This window comes from Dromiciops gliroides, chromosome 6 (assembly GCF_019393635.1).
Source record: "Dromiciops gliroides isolate mDroGli1 chromosome 6, mDroGli1.pri, whole genome shotgun sequence".
NCBI lineage: Eukaryota > Metazoa > Chordata > Mammalia > Microbiotheria > Microbiotheriidae > Dromiciops > Dromiciops gliroides.
In genome coordinates, this window is record NC_057866.1 from 260,600,241 (window position 1) to 260,615,418 (window position 15,178).

The 15,178-nt window shown below is 36.9% G+C and overlaps 1 protein-coding gene across 2 annotated transcripts in view; it reads right to left on the reverse strand.

Annotated features, from left to right (window-relative positions):
* The window catches only part of MTHFD2L (methylenetetrahydrofolate dehydrogenase (NADP+ dependent) 2 like), a 146,387-nt gene that overhangs the window by 29,623 nt on the left and 101,586 nt on the right, over positions 1-15,178 (reverse strand). For both annotated transcript variants that reach the window (XM_043971881.1, XM_043971879.1), the window contains one exon: positions 7,648-7,773. In XM_043971881.1, the coding sequence (XP_043827816.1) occupies positions 7,648-7,773 (126 nt within the window). The remainder of the gene's footprint in view (positions 1-7,647; positions 7,774-15,178) is intronic.

Below are 15,178 nucleotides of genomic sequence, written 5' to 3' on the forward strand. Positions count from 1 at the left end.
AAAATAATATTTTTAAATAATTTAAAGAGATATTAAATTTCAGTTAGAGGTCACTGAAGATAAAGATGTTATTTTTTTCCCTATCCAAGTTCACAGACCCCCCCCCCCCTTAAATCCATCCAGGGACTTCATGTTAAGAACTCCTGTTCTAAGGACTTGATTTGATGGAGGGAAAATATAGTGTGTAGTGAACTGAAATGTTTTATCCAAAAGTGTTATTAAGTTAGCATGACATTATCAGAACCCTTGCAGCTTCCTGAAATGACATGAGTGGGAATGACTTTCTCACGGTAGAAACCTAGATCACATGACTGGAGTTCCTCTTTATGTTGTATCATAAAATGAAAATTGAATTCCTGGTAAATGCTGAATAAGTCTTGTATTTGTTTTGGGAGAGTCTGCTATCCTTGTGTACTCCTGAAAAGCCAAGGATGACTGCCAATGACTTTCCCAAGCTTCTCTGTGTATTTCAGGCCCTTAGGCTGACCACCTGTCAAGCCAGACCTAGAGTGAGAGGGAAGGGCCCTTGGCACTACGGGGCAAAACTTGGCAACTGGACTTATTCATCAGAGCACTGCAAGGCACACATGACGTTAATTTCCCACTGAAGAAGCTGGGCTCTTGGTTTAAATATAGACCACACTTTTTCCTAAAGTGTGGCTTATTTAACTCCTGGATATGATCTACAATTGTTATTTTTCATCCATATATTCTTCCTTTCAAAGAAATGTCATTCCAGCCTATGTGGCAGGGAGGTGTATATTCAGACCAATATGGTCTAATCTTCCTTGACAATGAACTATGTGACACTGTGCAAATCCATGGGTGCCAACTCAAGTAATGTATGAACTACCCTCATTGCTCCAATATTGTGTATCCATGCTTTCACAAAAAGTTTCTGTGTGTGTCTAAAGTTTTAATTTGTTCCAGTTAAGAGAAATAACTATAGGGTGCATCACAGAAATCTAAATCACATTTCCTATTTTTCATTTTTGTTTCAGAAAAAAATCAACTTTATAATGGACATAGAAGCATAAGTGAATTAGGGCTGGAAAGGATCTCAAATATCATCAATCCAACACCATGCTATATGACAGATGATTAAATTGAGGCCCAGTTCAAGGTGGATCTTGGGATGAAATGAGGAACTCAGAAGTTAATGACCAGTTAACAAAAGGAAGTTTACTTTGCCCCAATACAGCAATGATCTAAACGAGAATACAGTGACACTTAGTTTTTCTGGATGTGGATTCCTTCATCTCCATATGGAAATGGTGAGGTTAATCGGGACAGGGTAAAGCTACTCATATTGGCTTCAGAAATGCTCCAAGTCTTCACATTATAAATGAGGAAACTGAGTCTCAAGAAGAAGGTATTTATCTAGTCTAATACTCTCATATATTTTAGAAGAGAAAGCCAGGGGCTAAGAAGGGAAAATGACTATATTTAAAGTCAGAGGTGGGATTTGAACCGTCATGCTCTGACTTCAGAGCTAGTGTTCTTTCTCTTATACAATAATGCTTCCATCATTAATTTTCCCCCAAGAATAGACACTTTGAAATTTGTGGTTTACTTCTATCATCCCTATGGTGGATCAATGAAAAGGGATTCTCTGCACTTTGCTTGCCTGCCTCTTTTAGATATTGGCATTGGAAAGCATATCTGTTGATAGTCAGCCCCTGTATTCCATGTGGGTGGTGACATTTTAGTATCCAGACAATAATTTTGAGCCTATGCTCTCATTGTCTCCTTATATGACCGCTGAGAAGTTACTTGGCTATCTATATTAATTGAAAATAAAGGCATGATGAGAGTTGGCCAATAGAAGAAGATGGTTCATGTTGTTACTGACTGCCTCCACCTCCACAGTTCTGTATGCTTGCTTTCTGTATGGGATTTGAAAAATTAAGTCAGGCTTAAAGCATTTGCTAATTACTATCTCCTCCCTTCCAGGTTGGTAGATGCCTTCTATCTATGAAGTAATTTATTGGCTCAACCCTTGGCTCATAGGCTAACCTTGAATGCTTTGCCCTCCCTCTTCTTCCCTGACCTCCACCCCTAATTAAGGATCTAAGAGCTTGTGGAAGTTGCCATGATTATGGTGCACCTTCATTGAAATGTCTCTGGTTGCAAATTCAATTCTTGTAATATGTCTGAATAGTGGAAAGTGGCAACATCTATTTACTACCACTATCTACTTCACATACTTGAAAATTCCATTGTTTTCCATATGGAATGGCCCCACATTTCACATTTTCTTCACTTATTTTTTAACCTTATTACAAAGTGACTTTGTGACATTGGGTAGTTACCTCAGGCCTCTGGGCTTCAGTTTTGAGTTTTTCCATTTGTAAAATATAGGGAAAGTAGCAGAGGAGATGAACAGAAATGATCAGTGATTCCCAACATTTTTGTCCCATGAACCCCTTTCAATTTAAAAAAAATGTGATTTATTATGCTACTCATAATATTCTTTACAATTATTTACTGGTTGATGCACCATTAAAGAATTGTTAGTGCTAATCTCTTGGACTGTTACTCTGAACTCCCAAGAAGTCCATCACTGACTAAATAGGAACCAGTGGTTTAGACCAGGGTTTCTTTATTGATACTCTTTTATGCTTTTCTTTTCTATTCTTTTTTTCTTGGAGAGGCAATTGGGTTAAGTGACTTGCCCAGGGTCACACAGCTAGTAAGTGTTAAGTGTCTGAGGCCGAATTTGAACTCAGGCCCTCCTGACACAGTGCTCTATCCACTGCACCACTTAGCTGCCCCAAGGTCAGGGATTCTTAAACTTTTTCAACTCATGACTCCTTTTCACATGAGAAATTTTTACATGATCCCAAGTATATAGTTATAGAAAATGGCATACAAATCAAACATTTATTGCCAAAATTTTCACAACTCCTACATTCAGTTATGCAACCCCATATGGGGTCACAACCCACAATTTAAGAAGCTATAGTTTAGGCGATATTCTAAAGTCTCTTCTAGGTCTACTGGATCCTTTCAAAGTTCTCTATGTTTGCCTTACATTGTGGACCCTCATCCTAGATTCTTAGAGGCCCAAGTATTGATTAGACTTCTGATTGGTTCTAAAGAGCAGAACTAGGAACAATGGGTGAAAATATTGCCTCATAATTAGAGCTATGTACAAAGTAGAATAGACTGCATCAGGAAGATATTGGGCTCCTTGGCACTGAAGATGAACTAATCAATCAACAAGCTGTTAATAAGCACCTGCAATATGCCAGTAACTGTGCTAGGTACCAGAGTACAAAGAAAAAAATTAAACAGTCTCTGAGGGCAGCTAGATGGCACAGTGGATAAAGCACCAGCCCTGGGGGACCTGAGTTCAAATATGGCCTCAGACTTTTGACACTTACTAGCTGGGCAAGTCACTTAATGCTCATTTCCCAGCAAAAAAAAAAAAAAAATTAAACATTCTCTACTTTCTAAGAGCTTTGGGGGGAAGACAACATGTTTATAGGTATGTATAAAATATACACAATAAATTCACGGTAATTTGAGGGAAATGGTACTAGCCACTGGCATGGATCAAGAAAGGCCTCATGTGGAAGATCAAGTCAAGTCAAGTCAACAAGCACATAAAAAATACCTACTATATGCCAAGCATTAGTTGGTGCTTGACTCAAGTTTTGAATGAAATTGTCTTAAGGAAAGACTGACCATTCCTCACTTTGTGTTGTAGAATATATTTTTAATCAGGTGTACCTTGGACTAGATGTGCTCTGAGGTCCCTTCCAACTTTGAAATGTGATCTTTTACCTAAGAATTCCCTTATTCCACATTCCTATTTATATGCATTGGTACATTTTCCTCCATAACAGCACTACTCAGTTATTTATTGTTGTTGTTATGTTGTTTCAGTTCTATCTGACTATGATCTCATCTGGGGTGTTCTTGGCAAAAATAATGAAGTAGTTTGCCATGTCTTTCCCCAGATCATTTTACAAATGAGGAAACTGAGGCAAATAGGGTTAAGTGACTTGTCCATGGCCACACAGCTAGTAGGTATCTGACACCAGATTTGAACTCAGGAAGATTAGTCTTCCTGACTTTAGGTCTAGCACTCCATGCACTGTACTACCTCCTCAATAATTTACTTATATTTAACTCAGTTCAAGCACCATGTTCTATAACAGAGGTGTTAAATACACATCCCAGTCACATGCCAGTGGCTATGCAATACCCTCTAACCAGTCGTAAATCTAATTGGGAAATTTTTAATAAAATAAATAAAAATACAATAGAACATAGGTAACATTATAATGCAATTTTCTAAATTAATATATGGCCCACAGAAATCATTGTGTATGTGGGCTCCATTTCTATTTGAGTTTGACAGGATTGTTCTACCTGAAGCCTTTCTTGATCTCTCCTATGGTTAGTATGCTTCCTAATGACTTTACATCTATTTGACACTTATTTTGTATATGTTCCTTTATATATGTAAATTCTGCTTTAGCTAGTTGAATATTAAATCCTTGCAAGAAGAGATTGGTTCATTTTGTTTTTGTATTCCTAGTGTCTAGCAAGCATATATTAAGTGTCTATTATATGACCATATGTCAAACACTATGGATAAAAAGAAAATAAGACAATCTCTGCTCTCAAGGAGTTCACAGCTTAATAAATGTTTGTTGCTTACATGAATGAATGAATGAATGAATGAATGAATGAATAATTGCTTGATTCAACTTCATCTATGACCTCTGAGTTTGTTGTTTTTTTCTGATGTCTTAGCCAGGCCTTAGTCATTATTTTCTTATTAAGTTGGATTTCTTTTATTATAAAGTGATCCAACTAGCCCTATAAGACAGTTCTTTTTTTTCCTTCATTCTTCAACTTGTCAAGACCTTTTTGAATTCTAATCTCAGATTTGTAAAACCTAGTCAATTAGTTGCCTCAGGAACAAAAGAATATTACTTAGTCAACATCCCATACTGTCCTGGCACTTTGTGGTCAAAGGAGAGTTGTAGATACACACCAAAAGACCTTGGTGTAGAAATTACATCAAATTCAATAGAGGAACAGGTGGGGAGGGGGTTAATGGAACAGGTAGAGTTATGGAGAGTATAATAAACAAAAAAACCCATCAAATTCAGAGGTAAAATCATAAAAGGAATATTCAAAGGAAGGAAGTGAAGTGAGCAGTGATTATGGTCTTAGCTAGGTGAAGAAACGAGGACAAAGGAGATCAAATCACTTCAATTGGAGTATCTGAATTGATCACATTATTTCTCTTTCATCCCTTTTTCTTTTGTAAAGTGGAGAGGAAAACATATGAGAGGAAGTCAGGACAGAATACAACTAACAATCCTAACCTTTTATGTAAAAGAGATTAATTCACCAATAAAATGGAGGACAGAAGAATGGATTAGATAAGCCAAACAACTCATATCGATTAAGCCTTACTATGTGCCAGGACAGCTAGATGGGGCAGTAGATACAGTGCCAGGCCTAGGGTTAGGAAGATAAATTTTAGAAAATATACCTTCAAGTATGTTGCTATAATTAAATGCAACCGAAAGGAATTTTATTCTTGAGTATTCTCACTCTTTAACTAGCAGAACTTGGGTCTCTGCTATACCCTGGCTTCTAATTCTGGTGGCAGAGAAGGCACAGCTCCATAGGATTATCATAAGGCCCCCAAATCCATCTGTGAATGTTATATCCTCCTCCTTCCCCCAAAGATCCTCCCTGGGAATTGTCCAACTTCTTCAAGATAATCACAGACATAAAGGAAGTTTCACCATTAACAAGGTATGCTTCAGACTCTGCAACTCATCTCAGGTGAGTTGCTAGATCTCCAATGCTGGATTCCTGTTTTGTCTGTTACTTCTTATATGGATGTGCTCCTTGACACATGCTGAGAGTATGAATGAATGAATACCTTTGAACTTGAAATCAGCTGCACTGAAGAGTAACTTGACCTTGGGTACAAAATCACAGATTTAGAACTAGAAAGGAACTTCATGTCATCTGTTCCAACACCCTTACTTAACAGATATGAACTGACGACCATAGAGGTGGAGTGACGTGCCCAAGGTCATACAGGTGGCAGAACTCTGATTTCAACCCAAGACTTCTGACTCCAAATCTACCACTTTTCCCTATGCTATGAAGCCTCCATGCTTTCTGGTTGTTTTTTTTCCCCTCCAAGCTCTTCCTCTTACTTTTATACCCCCCAAACACACCGTCATCAGTGTGGGGTAGTCTCGTCCCTAACTTTCCCTGGGAACAAATTGGGAACCCTTCACCCTTTAGTGATGGCCTTTGTGAGTTGCTGGGGCCGAAACAAGTCTTCAAATGATGGACAATTTTTTGGTGGCAGTTTAGCTAGACCACTCCTCAGAAGATCATCCATACCTACGTCTATATCTTAAGTATTTTAGCCAAATTATCCCAAAATAAATGTATTATCTTTATGCTTAAATCTATTCCTTCCTCTAACTTCATTATTTATGTCAAGGGCACCACCATGCTACAATTGGTTTCCTCTGTTAATAATCTCTCCTCTCTTCTCTTTGCCTCACCTCCCTGCCACCTCCTCCTCCTCCTCTTCTTCTTCTCTCTCTCTCTCTGTCTTTCTCTCTGTGTCTCTGTGTCTCTGTCTCTGTCTCTCTCTCTGTCTCTCTCTCACACACACACACACACACACACACACACACACACACACACACATGCACATCTAGTTACTAAATCTTAGCCATGACAAATTCTGAATATCACTTTCATCTGTTCCCTCCTCTCTATTTCCCCTACCACTATCATAGCATATTCCTTCATTATCAACTGTCACGACTCAAGTCTAATAACCTGCTTTTCTTAAATGCTAGATAGTCTCATTTTATTGACATCAAGAATCTGAATTACCAGATGGGTCTCAGTCAGGCTTGGTCCAGAAACAGGCCCAGAAACCTGAGGCTGAAAGGTTACATGCTTTGATTAGAGTTATATGGTTAGCAAGTGTCAATGGTAGGACTCAAGTCCAGGTCCTCCAGTAGCAGGGTGGGTGCTCTTTACACTCAGCCATATCTCTTCTTTCTTTCTTTCTTTCTTTTTTTTTGCAGGGCAATGGGGATTAAGTGACTTGCTCAGGGTCACACAGCTAGTAAGCGTCAAGTGTCTGATGCCGGATTTGAACTCAGGTCTTCCTAAATCCAAGGCCGGTGCTTTATCAACTGCACCATCTAGCTGCCCCCAGTAAACTTTTTGCTAATGTATTTTTTGGGGGGAGGGCGGGGCAATGAGGGTTAAGTGACTTGCCCAGGGTCACACAGCCAGTAAGTGTCAAGTGTCTGAGGTCGGATTCACTGCACCACCTAGCTGCCCGCTTCTTTATTTCTTTTAAGGAAAAATAGAATGACATACATCCTCATTCCATCATCTTATTAGACTTGTGTTAATTAGGCAGTCATATTTACCTTAGTAATAAATATATCATATTAACTTTAAATCATTTAAAAATATTTACATATAGTGTTTTCCCTCTGCAATCAGAGAAGACTTTTTGGCTGGTGTTTTCATTCAATAAAGCTCTATGTAAATTGATAATCAAATCGTACAAGGCAAAGCCATTATTGTCACTACCATGCAAGAGAGATTTATTCTGCTTATTACCTTCAAAGTCCACATCACCTACTAATTTTGTCCTTCCTGTTACAGGGTCATGGATATGGTTGATACCGACATCAATTACAGCAGCACCTTCTTTGACCATGTCTGAGGTAATCATCTTTGGAATGCCTGAAACAAAAAATGCACCGTTGCAAAAATAAAGCTAATTTAGGCTTTGTTTTCAGTTAAAATAGCAGTGCTTTTCATGTCTGTTTTTAAAATTCAGAGGATGTGATGCTTTAAATAACTGATCCAAAAAAAGAAATTTCATGTATAGGTTGCTTTTCATAAAAGGAAATTGAGGTGGTGAAGTAAATTTTAATGGGAAAACTGGTAATATACAAAGTGGCAGCATAACACTCTAAAGCATAAACACAAAATTTAATATCTGGCATAGAAGGGAGCATCTTTATGGTGCAGTCTTTGTGTGGAGGTATTTCACTTTGTAGAACTGGGGTATTCTCAAAAAACTGACTGCAAAGAAAACTGTGTTCTCATTGATTTCCAACAAAGTTTTGTCCATGAATGCAAGTGTTTTATTAAACAATACAATTTCTTATATACTTTTGTAATTTAATTATAAATACCAGCAGCATTCTACCAACAGAGTATAATTTCCCATATGTTTTTCCAATTTCATCATTGGAAAATGCCAGTGGCACAAACCATTGTTATCCAGATTTACTTGGCAGACATGCTGGGGTAAGAAAGTAACAGGTATGGTTATTGCTATAGTTGAGGTTCTTTTTTTTTGCAGGGCAATGAGGGTTAAATGACTTGCCCAGGGTCACAGATCTATAAGTGTCAAGTGTCTGAGATCAGATTTGAACTCAGGTCTTCCTGAATCCAGGGCGGATGCTTTATCCACTGTGCCACCTAGCTGTTCTTATAGTTGAGGTCCTGAAAAGGTATAGTTTCATCACTGAGGAGGTCATCACTTACCCTGGCCTTCTCCAAATATTGCCAAAGTTAATACCTTTCTCTAATTGCCCTCATGATGTCATTGGTCTTCAGAATGAAGGATGAACAACAACAACAATGGGTACATGGGAAATGTGTGTGGGGGTGTGCAATGGGATCAAGTGGGGTATGTTGAGAAATGAAAGTCTCTCAGATGCATAATTCAGGTGAACATCCCAACATAGCTCAAGGTTTTACCATATTGTTTTTTAATCTGCTTGGCTATTTTCTTTAGCTTCCTCTATTTCTCATCGTTGTATTTGTATCTAACCCTAAAGTAGTAAATGATCATACTTCTGCATCCTAAAAATACCATTATTTCCCAGAAATCAGCAAAATTATACAATTTTAGCCTTTTCCATCATCTCATAAATTCAGTGGATGCTACAGAATTCATTATTGCGAGAGTCAGCATTACCTATATTATTCCACTTTATGTGCCAGGTAAACCTTCCAGTACAAATGGCAACGATATAGTAAAACATATATAGAAATGGCCTTTTAGTTTGTTCACTGTAAAATGGGACTAATAATCACAGTATCTTAGATTTAGAAGTGGAAGAGACCTTAGAGCCATTGAGTTCAAGCCCTCCATTATCCATTTTGCAGATAAGGAAACAGACTATCTCACAGTGCTCTTGTGAGGATTCCTAGTTAGTCAGTAACCCTAATCCTAACCCTAATTCCATTTCTACCTCTAACCCCAACCCTAAAAATGAACCATTAACTGGAATGGTGGAATAGCTCCCTGATGGATGGTGTCTTACTGTCCATATGTTCCGATGGATGACTAAGTAAAGACTCATCTAGGAATGCTTCACGATTAACAGGAAACCATGTTAACCCATTATAAACATCAACCCTCCTGCTATAGAAATAACCTCTCCTGCCCCAAGATGACCACTTTGCACCTCTTGCTCCCACTCTAGGAACAGAAATCAAATCAATACTACCTTTGTTATGGGAAAATGTATGAGAGGACTTCCTGCCAAGATGGACAATAACAACTAATACTATTAATAATAAAATTATTACTATATGACTTCATAATTTGAAAATTGATGCACAAATATTATCTTTTTATCCTCACAACAACCTTGGGAGATAGATACTGTTATTATCCTCACTTTAAAAATGAAGAAACTGAGGCAGATAGAGGTTAAATGGCTTATCCAACAATACACATCTAGTAAACAAATGAGACAGGATTTGAACTCAGGGTTTCCTGAATCCAAGTCAAGCATTCTTATCCACTGTACCACCTAGCTACTTCTCCAGTAGGAGATAGACCTCCCAGTTCCCACATACCTATACCAACAAAACTCTGAAGTTTACAAAGACTGACTAATGATCAAGAAACCCAATGAGAAGCTTCCATGACTTCTTCCATCACCAAATTGCATAAAATGTCAGCTGGAGACCCTGCCAGCAAAGCCAGCCACAGTCCAGGGTAGCTTGCCAGCATCCCATACATATTGAAGGATCTATCCTGTATGTTATGGTTTGTGTCTGGAGGCAGCAAGAGTGAGAAAATCCCAGGTTGAGAACCATGGAAACACCTGTCAATGGCAGTCACTAGCAAATAGTCCACACAGTGCTAACTAATATGGTACCACAACATTCAAACCACATCAACCAAGGCCTAGAGGATCAATAGAGAATCCTCTATTTGGCTTTCAAAGCCCTGCTTCTTCCTACCTTTCCAGTCTTCTTACATCTTACTCTTCTCTGTGTACTCTGGGATCCAATGACACTGGCCTCCTTGCAATTCCTTAAACAAGACACTATATCCTGACTCCAGGTATTTTTTTTGGCTGCCTCCCTGTGTCTGCAATGCTCTTCCTCCTCAACTCCACCTCCTGGTTTCCTTAGCTTCCTTTACTTCTCAGCTACAGTCCCGCCTTCTGCAAATAAGCCTTTCTCCAATGCTCCTTAATTTTAGTGCCTTCCCTGTGAGATCATCTCCAATTTATCCTGCATATAGTTCATTCCTCTATAGGCTGCTCTCCAGACTTTCTCAATCATCTCCCTACACCCTTTGTGTTGTCTTCCCATATTAGAATGTAAGCTCTTAGAGGGTAGAGATTTTATTTCTTCAGTATTTCTATTCCTAGAACTTAGCACAGAGCCTGGTATATAGTAAGAGCTTAATACATGCCTGTTGACTGACTAACTACTGCTAGGTCAAGATTACATTGAGTTTGAACAATTAAAAATCTAATCTAATAGAAATAATCAAATGATACCATGTTACAGTGAATGTGAGCCAAAATCCAATTGATTTGATGCATGTAGGTCTGCACTTTCTTATTGTTATGTGTGGATATGATGTGCTACATACCATCATAAAAGAGCCCTTAATGAAGTGGACAAAATAAAGAGTACTTCATATGGAAATACTACAAGGTGAAAAAATAAGACTCTGATTATTATATTAGTACAAAGATTATGCTGTAATTGAACAGCATTAACATGGTTATAGTAACTCTAAGATAGGATAAGATGTCAGAAAGCCTGAATCAGTTACATAGAACATAAAACAAGCAGGTGAAATACAAAGCTGCTGGACTTAAGATTGAAATAAAAAAAATATTATTCTTAGCAAGGAAGCCATTGAGACCAAATCTTCAAGTGTATTTAAAGCAGTGAAAGATAAAGTAGATAGTGAAGAAACTTTACTGCAAGAGCTACATGGTTGGATAACTTTAAAATTGAGTTCAATTGCAGAACATTAAAAATATTTTGACAAGCAGCTAAGTATCCCTATTCTTTGAAAAAATAATAAAAGCAGTGAATATATACTGACCAGCAAAGTTTAATGGATATGAAACAGGTTTATTCTGGCAAAGAATGCCTTCCAAAATTTACATTTCTAAGAGAGAAAAAGCTCAACTTGGATTTAAAGTGTTTAAGGATCATTTAACTGAAGGGGATTTTAAATGAAAATCAGTGCTTATTTATCAGTCCTGAATCCTTAAGCTCGAAGAAGCTACAACAATGACTTCCAGTTGTTTGGCAGTCAAATTAGAAAGAATGCATGACTAAAGCTGTTTCCAAAGACTGGTTTTCAAACTATTTAGCTCAGCTGTTGCAAACTATTGCAAGGCCCAACCATATCACATTTAAATTATTTCTGATTTTAAAATAATTCTCTAGGTAATCTAACTATACTTGGTTCATTCTGTGAGCATGTAAATTTGCCAATAAGTAGATAAAGCTTTCTGCCCCTACCAGTGGATATGTGAAGATTTAAGGAAAGAAGAAACAGTTCAATATATGCTGCTAAAATATTTTAAACAGTGACAGTATTTTCATCATATCATTAGTGTAGGCTTATCCTTATTGCGATATTCAGTCATTTTAGTTTGTTTTTTTTTTAAATTTTACTTTCTGTAACTATTCACTGCTTTGTAAGAAACTGGAATCAGAAATAGATTTATATTACATGAAAAAGACAGATATAAACTTAAAAAAAATTTCATTGCATATTCCATTGGACTATTCTTTACCTTTAAAATTATGTGGCTTCCAGCACAGAGCTCCTCTGCATAAACTTTATCTAGATGAGCTACTATTTCATCCTTGTTTTTTATTTTTATTTCTTCAAATGGTATCTGTTGAAATGTAATCTTATAATCTAAATATGTTGCATCTACTCTCATGAAGTTTGTTACAGATATTTTAACAAACCCTTTCCAGTTTTAACATTTGTTGTTCTCCTTACAACATCATCCTTCAACAAAGTCAGGAAGATCTAACCTAGTTAGGTTACTTGACAAATTTTCTCTTAAGTTATTTTTCCCTCCATTGTGTGCTGCTATTTACGAAGACAATACTCTTCAACTATTCTATACCATGAGAGTCCACAAGAGTTTTTATTATAGACCGATGCTGCCCTTAGCTGCCAAACATGTCTGCTTGGAAAGAAAATCAGGTTTTTGCTAACTAATGCTGTTTCTAAGTCTTTTTGATCTCCATGTTGTGATTACTAATTTTTTATTTTTTGTAAATTTTCAAAATATGTCTCTTCCTCCTCTGTTATTTTATCCATTTTTCATTTTCTATGCCAATAATTAAGTTTGAAGTTTCCTTAGTTGTATACTGTTATTTTCTTTTGAGGTTTATTTTTCTTCTAATTTGAGATTCGTTTTGATTTTTGCTCTAACAATTCAATAATCTCATGGCCTATTATTGAAGAAAGCAATCAGGATGAATAGATTTACGGCATCTATATAATTTATAAATCTTTGGCATCCATCAGTCAGCCAGTTAACATTAACATTTATTAAATACCTATTATGTACCTTATTTCTTTCTCCAGAACCATGTTTTCTAATACATTTTAAACTCCACAAATCTAACTTTGCACTGAAGTCTTTGAATATTCACATATATGATGATTTAATTTGGGGGGTTATTAAGGGCTTCCTTTCATTTTTTTCTGCCTCTTTATCTTTTGTTATTTAAGTCACTACATAAAGCTGCAAGTATTTTTTTTTTATGGTGCTCTTTCTGTAAATGATGATCATGACCACAGTAATATAAGGTGATCAACTGTCCCAAATAATAATTCATTTGTATTCCAATGCCTTATCATGGATTAAAGGTGGCCCTAGGTTCTTGAAGGCCACACTAGCAAAGCAAAATTCACATAAAGCCCCAACATAATGGAAAGATTTTGAGTATGGACCTGGTAACAGAGTTATTCTCTTTTCAAGAACCAATTAAGATAATCACAGAGAAGCACATGAACAGTAGGCTGGCCACTTGGAGAGGACACTCTTCTGGGCATGGAAACCCACAGAAAAGAGAAAAATATGAAATGTTCCCCCAGTCTTGTGCTACTCCCTCTGCCCCTGAAGTGATGGCAGCAGAATATTTGGAAAAGGAGCAGAAGCTGTTAAGAATAATTGAGTTTTGGGGGCAGCTAGGTGGTGCAGTGGATAGAGCACTGGCCCTGGATTCAGGAGTACCTGAGATCAAATCCGGCCTCAGACACTTTACATGTACTAGCTGTGTGATCCTGAGCAAGTCACTTAACGCCCCTGGCCCCGAAAAAACAAAAAACAAAAGAAAAAAGAATAATAGAGTTTTTAGATCATCAACAAACTTTAATTTGACTATGGACACTAAATATTGGCTCCTCTGGTAAATAGTGAGTAGACATATTGTCAGAGAAGGTGAATCCTATCAAAATTGACCTTTCTGCTATAAATGAAACAGAAGGAAGTTACAGATGAGTAGAAGGATAAGTCCCAGGTACTGCATAGAAAAGCAAAGAAAAGAATTGGGAATGTGAATTATACACAGAAGGTATAAGACATATTATTTCATGAGATATTTGGCCATCATAAAAACAGTATTAACATTATATATCTATAGAAAGGTCACCAACATTAATAGTTGATGACTTTTAGAAAAATTCTGGGGCAGCTAGGTGGCGCAGTGGATAAAGCACTGGCCCTGGTTTCAGGAGCACCTGAATTCAAATCTGGCCTCAGACACTTGACACTTACTAGCTGTGTGACCCTGGGCAAGTCACTTAACCCCAATTGCTTCACCAAAGAAAGAAAAATCCTGTGAAGTATTTGATAAGACCCTCCAAATCATATCAATATACACTCTGACACTTGGTGACTTTGATGCAAAGGTGGCAAAATGTGAGAGGGTAAGGAGAAATATATAGCAAAATATGGCCCAAAAGAAAGAAAGGAAAGGCTAGACACGGTTGCTAAGAGTATGAAATGAGATAATATTTATAAAGAAAGGTTTCTTCTTCTTCTTCTTCTTCTTCTTCTTCTTCTTCTTATTATTATTATTATTATTGCACTTCTGCCTTGAATTAGTTTAAAAACCATTGAGAAGTAAAAAAATGGGAAATGGACAATAGAAATAACACCCACAGTCAGATAATTTCATCCAGAAGTTAAACCAGTATAAGTTAATTGTTGCAACAAGGAGACCAAAAGAGTCCAGAAATTGCCTTAATCAGGAAGCATTTTATTTAATTGCCAAAAGGAGAGAGACAACCGCCAAAAACAACACTATGGTTCCTGAGGTGCTTACAAAGGAACTAGAAAAGACACTAAAGAGAACAAAGGTGGGAAAAGTTATTAGATTTGATCAAGTCTATTTAGGGTACATCCCGGTTGGAAATGATACAATTCTGAGGACATAGAGGGACTAATTTATAAATGATTTTTAAAAGGGGACAGTACTAAAGGTGTGGGGAAGAAATATTGTCCCTTTTTTGCTTAATAAAGGGGGCAGGGAGGATAAAACATCAATAACTACTGACTTGCACACCTTCTCTCTCATCTATACAAAAATCTTTAAGAGAATCATGAATAAAGAGAATATCCCATAAAGGTATTAATAGGGAACAAGCTGGATTTATGTTATTCAAAAATAGGTCATATCTTTACCTTCTTATAACAATGAAATATGGAGAAAATAAAAAAATCTCATTGCGCTTATTATATGTTGATTACAAAAAAAGATTTTAACTTTATACAAGAAGACATGATCTTATAGATTCTTATATAACAAAGTATCTCCCATCCATGTATATGAC